We start from the raw sequence: 15,609 nt of genomic DNA on the forward strand, positions 1-15,609 counted from the left end.
GGCCCTTATCGTATCCTTGACAGAGAGGCCATCCTCTGCTAAAACCTTCTTAGAGCAGGGTTTGCAGAGTGTCTTTTCCCATTCAGCTGGCAGTCGTGCATTGCATACTGGGCACTTTCTCTTGGATCCATCTTTTGCCTAAAAAACATGATCCAAATAACCCCCCATTAGAATGGAAAAAGTTGCCCAAATAGTTCTAAGTATCTTACTTTTGCCTGAAAAAATACCTTAGAAGGACCCGCTACTTCCTCCCCCGGAGCCACAGACATTGCGACTGTCCTGTTCGCTCCCCAGAGCCAGAGTGAGAGGAAGCCGGCGCGTCCCACCGCCTCCCTTATACTAAGCTCCGCCCTGGCTTCCGCCGGAAGTGACGTCAGCGGCAGCCGCGCGCGCGGCTATTAAACTTCCCCAGAACAGACCCAAAGGTTCTTCTGTTCCACTGATGCGGTCTCCAGCTGCGTGCGAGACAGCCTATCGCCACCTCCAACCAAGCCAGAGGGATCGAGGACGCCATCTCACTTTCTCCCTCCTCCTAAGAGAGCAAATACGAGGCAAGGTAAGAGACCTTGATGCTGCCAGACTGACCAACTCAGTCTCGGCAGCCCCCTACAAGGATCCCCAGGCCCTACCCACCCCAGACCTGGTTCACCTGAGGGAAAGAAACATCCTTCTCGCGCAGGAAATATTTCAAACTGAGGGGAGATTCTCATGGCCTTTCTTTTATAGGGGAGGGATTGAAATATTTCCTGGAAGGGGCGTGGATATCTCGGAGTCTTGTCCCAGAGGATCACTGGATAAAATCTTCCGCACGGACGGATCGTCGGGAATCGACGGGAACAATCGATTTCGGACGGAAATCGATCATTCTATCAGCGGTGTGCGCAGCGATTTCACAGCCGATTCGATCACTGTGATCGAATCACCCGTATATCGGCGGGAAAATCGTTAGGTGTATGGGCCCCTTAAGAAAAGGTGTTTAGAATCCTGCAACATAATTACTCTCTTGTGTTTGCGGTCACTGGATTCTGCAAGTTTGAGGCCTCCACAGCTGTCGTGTAGGGCCAAAGATCAGTGTACCAATGCGGCATTTATGCTACAATAAAATTTAGTTATAGTTTTGTGGTTTACAAAAAGGTAAGAACGAAAACTGCCAGAAGTCCCACTTAAAAAAAAGTTTGACAACTACTGCTTTAAAGAAATCTGATACATAGTGTAAGAAATGGGCTGCATTTGAAATACAGCATGCTTTGGTTTTGCTGCTATTTTACCTCTGAGCACATGGACCTGAGCAAAAGCCTCCACTCCCTGCTAGTTTGCTTCTGGGGGTAGCAGAGTTTAAAACTGCTGAAAATAATTCCAATTCACAGAGGCTCCAAATAGGGAAGTAAGGTGTGCAGGCTCCGTACGGCCGCACTCGTGCTTGAAGAGCACGGCCCCGATCAGATTGCTTTGTTAGTAATCTTGGAGGCTCAGCACTCAGTGAAGAGAGGACAGAGAAGGATGCCTTATTATGATTCAGAGGCTTCTCTCTTCTGAGGCAAGTATGGGATTTTGTACCTGAGCTTCAGCTCGGATACAGTCCTGGGCATTTACACTACAATAGGGTTAGGTATTAATTCATTGGGCTTGATTCACAAAGCGGTGCTATTGTATTTTTCGGACTATAAGACGCTCCTAACCATAAGACGCACCTAGGTTTAGAGGACAAAAACCAAGGGAAAAAATATATACTAAATCTGGTGCATCCATGATGAAGGGGCATCTTGTGGATTATGCCCCCTTTGTACCTCTTGTGTCTCCCTCTGTCCCCCTTGTGCCCTCCTCTATGCCCCTTTATGCCCCTTTGTGTCCCCCTGTGTCCTCCCCTGCATAGGCACAGTACAGGGAGTCCCCGACATTGCAGCGGGTTGGAGATTTATATTGGCAGGAGTTCACAAGTCAGGTACACCTTGCATTTGGACTATAAGACGCAGTGACTTATAGTCCAAAAAATACAGTAATTGTTAGCACGCTTGTAAAAAGCCCCTTATCACGCCTAAACTTACTTTGCGCGCGCTAAGTTTCACATTTGCGCGCAAAGTTTAGCGCTGCCTGGTGCGCGCGAAACCACGCCTATAACGGCGCATTGGGTGCGCCCTAAACATCGCCGTTTCACGCACACCGGGCTTTGCGTGCGATCTGATTTGGCTTGGTGCGTGCTAACTACTTAGTACCCTACTTAACATGCCCAATGCCTTTAGGCGTGCTAACTAGGTTATCACCAGTTAGTGAATCAGGCCCATTGTGTGGATTGCTGTGGTTAATTTCTTATGTTGCTGAAATATGCTGGAAATTCTGTAACTAATCAACGTCTGTATACGAATTACAATATTACATTAAATTTAAAGTTTATTTATACTCTTGTTGGTTTGCACTTATTTAGCCTAACAACTGGAAATCAATATAGTTGTATTTATTAATGTCTGATTGTTGATGCAATATTTTCAATATGGTATTTCTTACAGAAGCCCTATGAAATAAAGTGAACACAAGGATAACATTTTGGGTCGCCCCCCACAGACCCTCAAAATAATAATAATAATGCTAAAAGAAAAATCTGCACCTAGCTGTCAACAGGATTAGCTCTGTACATGTGCAAATACACAATAACCCAAAATGGTGCAGCAAGCCTTCTGTTTCAACCGTGGCACCTACTCTCGTGCCCTAAACGTAAGACATACATTGCAATTTAATGCCAGATATTCCCACAGAGACTTTCTAGACTCCACATAAGAACTCTGGAAACTAGTATTGCAGTCATCCTTAGTATGGCCATCAGTATGGCTGATAAAGCATGTCCAGAGAATCAGTGTGAAATAAAGATCAAGAACAACCCTTGCCCATAAGCATTCAATATTAATTGCCCTTAGTTCTCAAGATGTGATACACGCACCAGAGGGTACTTGAATTTGTTGCTGTCAATTCATTATACTAAGTTTTGAGATATTAAAAAAATTTATAATCAATCCTGAATATTATTTACATAACTAAAAGCTTCATTGACAATTAACTTTTAACAAATATGTATGGCAAGGGGTACTAGGCAATAATGCCAATAAACACTGTTCTATGCCACCAATCACAAAATCTTTCAGAGCAGGCCATTCTAGTCCATCAAAACCAAATCTGATGTTCTGTAGTGGCTATAGATTAGGATTTTTAGTGTTCATGCTTCCAAACTAAATACAAAAGATGCCCATAGCCGATTATGTGAAAGCATATTAAACCTAATAGTAGTTGACTGAGGCGCTACACCTGCTATTGCAGAAATTCTGTCTTGTCCCCATTTTTATTGCCTGATGAAGCGGGCTGGGCCTGCGAAACGCGTTGCACTGTTTTGGGGTACTAATTAATAAATGTGACTACTATTCAGACAGTCTTTCGTGTCTGCTTTATGGAGGCAAGTCCACCACTTCCTCCCAGCAAATTTTAAAGTTTTTATCCACTTTTATCCTGCTGGCGCCTCTGTTCTCCTACTGCTATACCGTGTCCACCCCTGGTGGAGGGGTGATCTTCCCCCTTTCGCATCTACAGAAAGCGACTTCTTATCCCTGAGTGAGGACAGGTCTAATCTCCTCACCTGCCTATACAGTGGTTGCCTGTGTGGTAACCCATGTTTGTGAGTATAATTTTCTCACGATAACCTTTAATTCATTTATGCTTAACATACTACACTATATTGGGCTCTCGGTTTCTCTACACTTTACATATTAAACCTAAGATAAAGTTAAACCTGACGGAACAAAAACAGTTTTGCTATGAAAACAAACAGAATTTACTGTCTGCAGGCAAGGTACAAGGCACAAATTCATCCAGTCCTTTGGGTAATAGATCCATCTTTCAGGATACTAAGAAACTCTGGTGTTAAGACATCATCCTCCTCTTGTCAGGAAAAGGGAGCAGTGCTTTCAAATTAGCATACATCACAGTCATCATCAGGGTAAATGCAATACAAAGAAACGTTCCAGACCATCTGTTCTATTTTAGTTCATCAGGATCACATGATTTGTAATGCCACTTACCTGTACTGATCGAAATGACGTGATAAAAGGAAGCATGATATGGTATCCAGGTGCACTAGGATTACTTAGTAATGCTCCACCTCTAGTTAAAAAAACAAACAGAACAATAACAAAACAGAACAAACTTAGTTATATGAATGCAATTATATAACAGATTTATAAAACAATCTCAGCAGAAGAATGATGTAGATGTAAAAATAGAACCAATTAAAACACACCTGTTACTTTTGTAACGGTTTAAATGAAGCCCATATCAGTTATCTGCACTATAGACACATTTCAAAAGCACTGCTCTCCTAGAAATATCTGCACGCAATACACAGATCATTAGAATGATTGCATGCAGGAAAATCTGAGGTCAGCCTTGCTACAGTAAACAGTTTCTCACAAAACTAGGCTTAGGCCTGGATAGGAAAAAAAAATCCAATCGATTATTCCACTCAATCGAATAAATCTAAAAATTGGTCTAAGGTGCCAAACACAAATTATCAATTTTACAGAAAATCCTGGAAAAAAAGGATTGGATAAATCAAGAAGAGTTGGTATGTGTGCTCCCCTCCTCTGCATATATGTAGATATGTAGGAGAGTGGGGCACTCCGCTATTTCATTTTTGGATTATTTCATTACATAAAACATTCTTCCCTGTGACTTTTACAACCATTTTTTCACAAATACAGTCATGGCCAATATTGTTGGCACCCCAGAAATGTTTCCAGAAAATCAAGTATTTCTCACAGAAAAGTATTGCATGGACGCATGTTTTGCTATTCACGTTTATTTCCTTTTTGTGCATTGTAACAAAACAAAAAAAGGGAGAAAAAAAAGCAAATTGGACACAATGGGCATAATTCACAAAGCTCTTTCACCCGTTTTCCTCTGTTTTCACCTTATCTGTGTTACTTTAAGCTGGCCACTAACGGTCCAATTTCTAGCGAAAAATCGTTCGAGCGATTAGAAATTCTGATCGGACGAAAAATCGTTCACTACACCATCAACTAACCAATCATTGCTTCCCATCTATCACGACCACCAAGAAAATCCAAATTTTCGTTCGACGAAAATTCATTCGGGCGACATTTTTCACTCGTTCATAATCGATTGTGTCCACCAATGGATATTATTTACAACCAATCCGATCAGAATTTCTGATCGCTCAAACGATTTTTCACTAGAAATTGGACCATTAGTGGCCAGCTTAAAGCTCCCAAAGAGCAAAAATATATTACAATTAAAGGAATACTATTGAAATATACATAGTTTTGTGTCAACATTGCAATGGGTGTAAAAGTGATATAAATGAAGGACTCTGTATATATTTTTGTCCTGTAGTGCACCTTATATACTTGATACCTTTAAGTTAGTGTCCCCTGACAACACTGACGGCATTGGGACAGTGGAATAGTCCATCTTTGTGGGGGAGGCCTTTGATATAATCATAGGGCGTCATGGTCCTGGCTCCCCTAGTCCCTACCACCCCCTCCCTTCACCCGAACACACAGAGATGTATGAGGGAACTTCTCTCCTATTATGCCGCCCTCTCCCCTCCCCAACATGAGTTTTAACTCACATGGCCGCTGCAGTAATTGCTGTGGTGCCCGTCAACAGGATAAGAGAAGGGAGAGCGTCTCTCTCTTCTCTCGCTTCAGTCCTGCACATCTGTCACTGTGTTTCTTTGCACACGCTGTATCTGCTGCATCATTGGGGAGTTTTGCTTGCTATGCACAAACAACTAAAAGCAAAGGTGACCGCATTGTCTAAAATACTGTATATTAAAATTACTTTGCAGACGGAATGTTAATGCTCTCCTTTGCCTAGTTGTTTGCAGTTGCATAGCAACAGCAAACCTCCAGTGACGGGGCCGACACAGTGTGGTCTGAGAAATACATGACAGGAGCGAGAGAAGGGGAGAGAAGCTCTCGGCTCCTGTTACATCCTATTGACAGGCATAGTACTGGCAGATATACAGGACAGGACTGAGAGAAAGGGTGAGACGCTCTCAGCTCCTCTTATCTACATAGCATCAGCAATTACAGGCATTATCAATCACTGAGGCTGCACGAGTGAGTTACAGCTCGTGGGGGCAGGAGAGGCTTCAGTACATTTTTATCCTCAGCGAGGTCACCTACAAAAGTGGACTATTCCTATGTCCACTGCTGTCAATGGGCAGCTATTAAACAGGTTCCTAGGAAAAAAAAAAAAAAACTACATGACAAAAATATATACAGAGTTTTTCATTTATATTCCTTTTACACCCATTGCAATGTTGCCGCAAAACTATGTATATTTCAATAGTATTCCTTTAAGCTAAGAACAGTAATATTGAAATGACCTTAATCAGGAACAACTAATACTTTGAGTGATTATTTTGCATGTAAATGTGCTGAAAGGTTAATTTTATCAAATCGGTAATAAAAAAGTATTATGATAAGTTTTGTGAAGAGGCCAATGTCACATAACAATCCAAAAAATGGGCTGGACAAAATTATTGGCACCCTTTTAAAATTGTGGATAAATAAAATTGTTCCAAGCATGTGATGCTTCTTTAAAAACTCACCTGGGGCAAGTAACAGGTGTGGGCAATTTAAAGGACAACTGAAATGAAAAGGATATGGACGCTGCCATATTCATCTCCTTTTAACCACTTCACCACTGAGGGGTTTTACCCCTTGAACACTAGAGCAATTTTCACCTTTCAGCGCTCCATCCATTCATTCGTCTATAACTTTATTATTACTTATCGCAATTAAATTAACTATATCTTGTTTTTTTCACCACCAATTAGGCTTTCTTTAGGTGGGACATTATGCCAAGAATTATTTTATTCTAAATGTGTTTTAATGGGAAAATAGGAAAAAATGTGGGAAAAAATTATTATTTTTCAGTTTTCAGCCATTATAGTTTTTACATAATGCATGCTACTGTAATTAAAACCCATGAAATGTATTTGCCCATTTGTCCCGGTTATAAAACCGTTTAAATTATGTCCCTATCACAATATTTGTCGCCAATATTTTATTTGGAAATAAAGGTGCTTTTTTTTTCAGTTTTGCGTCCATCCCTAATTACAAGCCCATAGTTTATAAAGTAACAGTGTTACAGTGGAGGAAATTATTTGACCCCTCACTGATTTTGTAAGTTTGTCCAATGACAAAGAAATGAAGTCTCAGAACATTATCATTTCAATGGTAGGTTTATTTTAACAGTGGCAGATAGCACATCAAAAGAAAAATCGAAAAAATAACCTTAAATAAAAGATAGCAACTGATTTGCATTTCATTGAGTGAAATAAGTTTTTGAACCCCTACCAACCATTAAGAGTTCTGGCTCCCACAGAGTGGTTAGACGCTTCTACTCAATTAGTCACCCTCATTAAGGACACCTGTCTTAACTAGTCACCTGTATAAAAGACACCTGTCCACAGAATCAATCAATCAAGCAGACTCCAAACTCTCCAACATGGGAAAGACCAAAGAGCTGTCCAAGGATGTCAGAGACAAAATTGTAGACCTGCACAAGGCTGGAATGGGCTACAAAACCATTAGCAAGAAGCTGGGAGAGAAGGTGACAACTGTTGGTGCGATTGTTCGAAAATGGAAGGAGCACAAAATGACCATCAATCGACCTCGCTCTGGGGCTCCACGCAAGATCTCACCTCGTGGGGTGTCAATGGTTCTGAGAAAGGTGAAAAAGCATCCTAGAACTACACGGGAGGAGTTAGTGAATGACCTCAAATTAGCAGGTACCACAGTCACCAAGAAAACCATTGGAAACATTACACCGCAATGGATTAAAATCCTGCAGGGCTCGCAAGGTCCCCCTGCTCAAGAAGGCACATGTGCAGGCCCGTCTGAAGTTTGCCAATGAACACCTGAATGATTCTGTGAGTGACTGGGAGAAGGTGCTGTGGTCTGATGAGACCAAAATAGAGCTCTTTGGCATTAACTCAACTCGCTGTGTTTGGAGGAAGAAAAATGCTGCCTATGACCCCCAAAACACCGTCCCCACCGGGTGGAAACATTTTGCTTTGGGGGTGTTTTTCTGCTAAGGGCACAGGACAACTTAATCGCATTAACGGGAAAATGGACGGAGCCATGTATCGTGAAATCCTGAACGACAACCTCCTTACCTCTGCCAGGAAACTGAAAATGGGTCGTGGATGGGTGTTCCAGCACGACAATGACCCAAAACATACAGCAAAGGCAACAAAGGAGTGGCTCAAGAAGAAGCACATTAAGGTCATGGAGTGGCCTAGTCAGTATCCGGACCTTAATCCAATAGAAAACCTGTGGAGGGAGCTCAAGCTCAGAGTTGCACAGAGACAGCCTCGAAACCTTAGGGATTTAGAGATGATCTGCAAAGAGGAGTGGACCAACATTCCTCCTAAAATATGTGCAAACTTGGTCATCAATTACAAGAAACGTTTGACCTCTGTGCTTGCAAACAAGGGTTTTTCCACTAAGTATTAAGTCTTTTATTGTTAGAGGGTTCAAAAACTTATTTCACTCAATGAAATGCAAATCAGTTGCTATCTTTTATTTAAGGTTATTTTTTCGATTTTTCATTTCTTTGTCATTGGAAAAACTTACAAAATCAGTGAGGGGTCAAATAATTATTTCCTCCACTGTATACCCTCTTGACAAATATTTAAAAAGTTCAGTCCCTAAGGTAACTATTTGTTTTTTTTATTGTATTTTTTTTTTGTTTTTTTAAATTACAAAAAAAAAAAAATTGGGGAGTGTGGGAGGTAATGAGTTAATTTATTGTGTAATCCAATGTAATTGTATGTGTAAAATGCTTTAGGGTGTAGTTTACTACAGTGAGTCTGTTTACATGCGACCTGTAAGCGTCCGGAAGGACGCTTACAGGAAGCAGTAGGAGGCTGGGAGAATCACAATGATTGCGCTGTTTCTAATAGAAGCAGCGGATCATTGCGGGGGCTTATATCAACGAACGGGAATGGATTTTCCCGTTCATTGATCTCCGGGCGAGCGGGCGGCGGCGCGCACGAGCGGCGGGAGCGCAGACAGCGCCGGTAGCGCGGAACGTACGGATTTCTCCGTCCCTGGGGGTGAAAGGATGGAAAAAGGGACAGAGAAATTCGTACCGCCGGGGGTAAAGTGTTTATACCAGTTGCATAGCAGCCCTGCTAATCTATTTGGCTGCAGTAGTGTCTGAATAACACCAGAAACAAGCATGCAGCTAAGCTTGAGCAACTGATCTGCTTCATGCTTGTTCAGGGTCTATGGCTAAAAGTATTAGAGGCAAAGCATCAGCAAGACCACTAGACAACTGGTATTGATTAAAAGAAAATAAATATGGTAGCCTCCATATCCCTCATTACAGTTGTGCTAAAAAAATAAAAATAAAAAAATCACACCTGAAAGCTGATAAAAAGGAGAGAGGTTCACCAAGGATGGACACATGGCCAAACTAAGCATGGACAACAGGAGAAGAGAACTGCCTGAGGACTTGAGGGAAAATAGCAACAATCTCAAGGTTACAAGTCCATCTAGATCTAGATTTGCCTTTGTCCACAGTGCGCAACATTATCATGAAGTTTGCAACCCATGGCACTGTAGCTAATCTCTATGGGCATAAAAGGAAGAGAAAAATTGATCAAAGGTTGCAATGCAGGATAGTCCGGATGGTGGATGAGCAGCCCCAAACACGTTCCAAAGAAATTCAAGCTGTTCTGCAGGTTTAGGGAGCATCAGTGTCAGCGTGAACTATCCGTGGACATTTAAATGAAATAAAACACTATGGAAGGAGACCCAGGAGGACCCCACTGCTGACACAGTGACCTAAAACAGCAAAACTATGGTTGTTTTGCTGCTTCTGGCACTGGGTGCCTTGAATGTGTGCAAGGTATCCTAAAATCTGAGGATTACCAAAGGATTTTGGGTAGAACTGTAGAGCCCAGTGTCAGAAAGCAGAGTTTGCGTCCTAGATCTTGTCTTCCAGCAGGACAATGACCCCAAACATGTCAAAAATCACAAATGGATGGCAAAAAAAGCGCTGGAGAGTTCTGAAGTGGCCAGCAATGAGTCCAGATCAAAATCCCACTTAACACCTGCGGAGAGATCTTAAAATTGCTGTTGGGAAAAAGTGCCCTTCCAATAAGTGAGACCTGGAGCAGTTTTCAGAGGGAGAGTGTGAGACTCAAAATGCAGACATGGTACATTGTGTAAGGGACTGCCCAATTATTCAGAAATATTGGCGTGAGGTTTATTTAAAAAATATGTTCAAGAAGACGATGGAATGTGGAGCAATGTTGTCTTTTTTCACCATGTACGGAGGCGGACAGAGTACTGCAGCAGTGAGAAAAACAATATACAGTTGGTGGATTTATTCCACAGCACCTAGTCTCTGAGACCTGAAGGAGGAACTCACTCAATGGGCACTGACAAACTGGAGGCTGTCCTGCATAAGGAACCAAAAACTTTTAAGAGATGGAAAACCTTTATCCTTCAAACTGTACCAGCACCCAAGATGCGGAGAGGTCATGTCTCCCTTTCGCCTTACTTCTTGGTACGCAACTGAACAATTAAAGGGCTCCATGGGGTCACTGGAACTTCTTGACACGCCTTCAACTAGGCACGATAGGGAATAGAAATGGGTCTTCCTAGGGAAGGGTCTCACTGGACTTCTCTATTGATCTTATAATTGTTTTTTGAGATATCTTCATAGGATGGGACTGAGACGAGAGAGAGAGATATTGGGAAGTGGGATGGGGGGAGGATAGGGTGGGTGCTCTGGTTCTCTTTGTACAAATTTTACCTGCTGATAACCAGTGCAAGCCAAAAGATGATGTTTTGCTCCACTGGAAATTTGCTTTATTTTGGTTGTAAACTTAAAAAAAAAAAACGTAAGGGAAGGGGGGTCCTGTTCTTGTAAAAACAAACATATCCGGCGAGAGTGAAACTTATAGCCCATCTTGCATAAAATTCTTTTAGTGTTGGGACATCTAAATAAGACCCTGCATTCATTTAGTTGTGATGCAGCTGGTGTATGACTATGTGTCTTGCTTGCCTCTTCAACCTAGCAAGGGGTTCAGGAGGATCAGTGTTCTGGCAGTGAGTCAGGCTGCAGCTGGTAAATATGGTTCCTAATGCAGGAACCCGGAGGAATCAGCAAAGATTGTAAATAGCTTACTCTTACGTAAAGGGAACCCAAGGAGAGAGGGATATGGCTGCTATATTTATTTTCTTTTAAATGATACCAGTTGCCTGGTAGTCCTCCTGATCCTGTGTCTCTAATACTTTTAGCCATAGACCCTGAACAAGCATCAGGTATTCAGACTCAGGTTTTCCTGGATTAGCTATATGCTGGTTCCAGGATTTTTACTCAGAAACTACTTATGCCAGAAGAACAGGGCTGCCAGGCGGCTGGCAGTGTTTTGAAGGAATTAAATATGGCAGCCTCCATATCCCTCTCACCTCGGGTTCCCTTTAATTTCCTGTGTTAGGTTCACTTTAAAGTATTAGAGGCAGTAATCGCCACAGAAGTCAGTAATGTGGCTTTTTTTTTTATTAGAGTCAGTGGTGTGGGGGAAGGTGGGTAACAGCAGTTATGTGGGGCAGGAACATCATGGCACTTAGGCTCAGCCACTCTCCTGTAGTACCAGCATGTGAACATGGGTGTTATAAGGTGTCATGGAGTTTTATTGTTTTCCAAAAGATCTATGACATTTCTCTCTTTTCCCCCATGTTTTTATTAATCCACCCATAAACATTCTTTGTACTTGCCAACAAAGGCGACTAAGCAGGATGAGTATAGGTAAACTAGAACAAACTCTGGTGGCTCCTGGACTAGTTAACAGCAACAAGTACTTCACAGGTGTTCTAAAGCCATTTTGTTTCCCAACATAATCATTATCATGCTTGACCTTTACACGGGACAGTGTACTGCCTGTGCAAGCACCTTTTGATGCCTGCCACTACAGAAATCTGCCGAATTGGACGTTATATGGTGGATGCTATTTAATTTTCCATTAGAAGATTGCTTCCTGCCTGTCCAACCAACCCCCTCTTCGCATCCTCAGCAACAAGAGGGAACTTGGCAACAACACCCCAGTCCTCTGCTTCACAGAAACATGGCTACACGAGGGCATCCCAGACAACGCCCTACTTCTACCAGGTTTCAACATTATACGTGCGGACCGCAAATCCACCCTTTCGGGGAAGAAGAAAGGCGGAGGAATCTGCTTCTATGTCAGCTCCGCATGGAGCCGTGCACCTCATTACTGGCCAAGAAGTGCAGCCCTGACCTTGAACTACTGCTCATAAACTGCGGGCCCACATACTTACCCAGAGAGATTACCTCCTATGTCCTTGCAGGTGTGTACATCCCTCCTGATGCGGACGTTAAAACTGCCCAGCGTGACCTTAGTGACACCATCACGCAGTGGGAGATGTCCCTTTCAGATTCACTGTTCATCATTATGGGCGACTTCAATAAAGCAAACCTCCGTCAAGAATTGCCACACTACCACCAGCATGTAAGCTGCCCCACCAGGAATGCTAGCATTCTCGACCACTGCTACACGCCCTTAAAGGATGCTTACAAGTCCACTTCATGGGCAGCTCTGGGTTCCTCTGACCACTGCCTCATCCATCTGGTGCCCACCTATAGAAGGCGCTTGGAATCCGTGAAACCAGTCCTGAGGTCTACTAAAGTGTGGTCAAATGAGGCAAAGCTTCATCTCCAGGCCTATTTTGACTGCATGGACTGGAAGGCCCTGGAAACACCAGACTAGGATGAATGGGCTGATGTTGTCTCATCCTACATCATCTTCTGTGAAGATTTCTGTGTATCCTCCAAGTCCTTTAAGATCTATCCTAATGACAAATCATGGTTCTCAAACAAACTGCGACAGCTGCGGAAGCTGCCCACAAGTCTGGCTCCCTGGAGGACTACAGGATGGCAAGGAACTCCCTCAACCATGAACTGCGAGCTGCGAAACTGTTGTATGCTGAAAAGATGCAGCATAACCTCTGCTCAAATGACGCTCAGGCAGTCTGGAAGGGCCTCAAGGCTGCCACCAACTACAAGCCTCCCCCCCAAAAGGCTACACCAAGCTTTGAGCTAGCTGAGGACCTTAGCAACTTTTACTGCAGGTTTGAGGTCCAGGCAGCCCTGAAGGGGCATCAAACATCTCCTGCCCTTCCCACCTCTGCCCCTGTAAGCACTGATCTCGGCTCATGCTCAGCCCCCCTGGGAGTGACTGATGCCCACGTTCAGTGTCTTTTATCCACTCTAAATGCGAGGAAGGCATCTGGCCCTGATGGCGTGTCACCAGCATGTCTGAAGACCTGCTCATATCAGCTAGCCCCCATCCTCACCTCTGTCTTTGCCAGGTCTCTCAGTGAAGGCAAGGTCCCTACTTGCTTCAAGAGATCCACCATCATCCCTGTACCGAAAAAGCAAGGAGGGTCCGAGCTAAACAATTTCAGGCCTGTGGCCCTAAAATCCGTGGTCATGAAGACCTTTGAAAGAGTAGTCCTGTCCTTCCTCAAACACAACACACTGGACCGACTAGATCCTCTCCAGTTTGCATACAGAGCTAACAGGTCCACTGACGACGCCATTAATATGTGCCTGGAGTTCATCACTGATCACCTGGACAGGCCGGACTCGTATGCCAGAGTCCTTCTCCTGGACTTCAGTTCGGCCTTTAATACACTCAGCCCCCGCATCCTACATGACAATCTCATGGAGCTCAATGTCCACCCAACTCTCCTCCTTTGGATCATAGACTTTCTAACAGGTCCCAGGTTGTCAAGCTGGGCGACATCTTCTCCAGTCCAGTGACCAACATAGGAGGCCCCCGGGGCTGTGTCTTGTCACTGTTCCTGTTCTCTCTGTACACCAATATCTGCCCTTCCACTGTCAATTCTGTCAAAGTCATCAAATTTGCGGACGATACTACAATTGTTGGCCTTGTCAGTAAGGGCAACGAGCAAGCCTACTGAGAGGAGGTAGACAGAGTCTGCAATTGGAGTAGAGAGAATAGGCTAGTCCTAAACACAGCCAAAACCGTCGAGATAGTCATTGATTTCAGAAAGCATGCCACAAACCCTCCCCCAATCTACATCAATGGAACTGAAGTCGATAGGATATCTAGCGTCCGCCTCCTGGGCACAACCATCTCTGATGACCTGACCTGGAGGATAAACACCATCTCTACTCAGAAGAAAGCGCAGCAAAGACTCTTCTTTCTATGCAAACTAAAGAAGTTTGGGATGGCCCAGGAACTTCTGAGATCCTTCTACTCTGCCACCATTGAGTCGGTCCTCTGCTCGTCCATCCTGGTCTGGTACGCTAGCTCCTCCGCTAGCGACAGATACAAAATTCAGAGGGTCATCAGCTCAGCGGAGAGAATAATTGGGAAGCCTCTCCCCCCCTTAGACCTCATCTACAACACTAGACTGCTAGCTAGAGCCACGAAAATTGCTGGTGACCCTACCTACCCAGGCCACAGCCTTTTCTATCGGCACAAATCGGGCCGGGGGTTCCGGTCCATCCCGGCCAAGACCACAAGGCGCAGGAACACTTTTTTTCCCCTCGGCCGTTAGACACTTGAACGCTACCCTTTCCACAAACGTTACCCCGGGTAGCCGTCTAACGACTGCCATCTGACCACGGCTGCTGCTGCTCTGTTCCCTGATCACTGTTTTGATAGAGTGTGTATTAGTAATACTGTTTTTATCTCTTTTACATGCTGCTGTCTGTGCAAATCTGTGTTGTCTCACTTTCAATGTCTAATTGCTTTTTACTGTGCCATATCTCTGTGCCAAAACCAATTCCGGGTACGGTCCAGCTGTGCTTGGCGAAATAAAGTGATTCTGATTCTGATTTAAAGGGGGACAGTGGCAAAAAATTGTAAAATTTAAAATATGTGCAAACAAACAACTAAGAAGTACGTTTTTTTCCAGAGTAAAATGAGCCATAAATTACTAGCCCATCTCCTCATGGGGGATTCTCAGGGATTTATTTATTTTCAAAAGCACTTAGTGAATGGCAGTTGCTCTGTCCAACTGCCAAAAAAAACTGTGTAGCGAGAAGGGAAGCTGGCCAGCATCATTGTTTAAATCCTTTTTATGGAATATCTTTATAAAGAATAAAGGTCATGCTGAGAATCCCCGATGAAGAGATGGACTAGTCCAAAACCTGTCGCTTCTGTCAGATTTCCACTACCTACTGTAAGTCACAGCAACATAGGAGAAAAGTAATTTATAGCTCATTTTACTCTGGAAAAAAACGTTCTTATTTATCTATATTTGCAAATATTTTAAATTTTACAATTTTTCGCCATAATGCCTCTTAACAGAATGTGCTCCTTGGCCGAGAGCAGAGCAAGTCTGAGGAGGGTCACTATAGAACTGATACCAAAAGCGGTCACAAAGGATAATTACTGGTAACAAAGCTAAACAGTGTATAAGTAGCTTAAAGTGGTCTGAAACTCAGCATTTCTTTGTTTTAAAAGATTATTTACATTACAGCCTTAACCTCCCTAGCGTTCTGGACGAGCTGAGCTCGTCCAGAGAC

At 43.4% G+C, this 15,609-nt stretch overlaps 1 protein-coding gene across 3 annotated transcripts in view; it reads right to left on the minus strand.

The window, feature by feature from the left end:
- Positions 1-15,609, minus strand: part of ERLIN1 (ER lipid raft associated 1) — a 90,924-nt gene that overhangs the window by 39,687 nt on the left and 35,628 nt on the right. For 2 of the 3 annotated variants that reach the window (XM_068255362.1, XM_068255363.1), the window contains exon 3: positions 4,062-4,143. In XM_068255362.1, the coding sequence (XP_068111463.1) occupies positions 4,062-4,143 (82 nt within the window). The remainder of the gene's footprint in view (positions 1-4,061; positions 4,144-15,609) is intronic. The other variant, XM_068255364.1, reaches the window with a different exon arrangement.

Source organism: Hyperolius riggenbachi, chromosome 10 (genome assembly GCF_040937935.1).
Source record: "Hyperolius riggenbachi isolate aHypRig1 chromosome 10, aHypRig1.pri, whole genome shotgun sequence".
NCBI lineage: Eukaryota > Metazoa > Chordata > Amphibia > Anura > Hyperoliidae > Hyperolius > Hyperolius riggenbachi.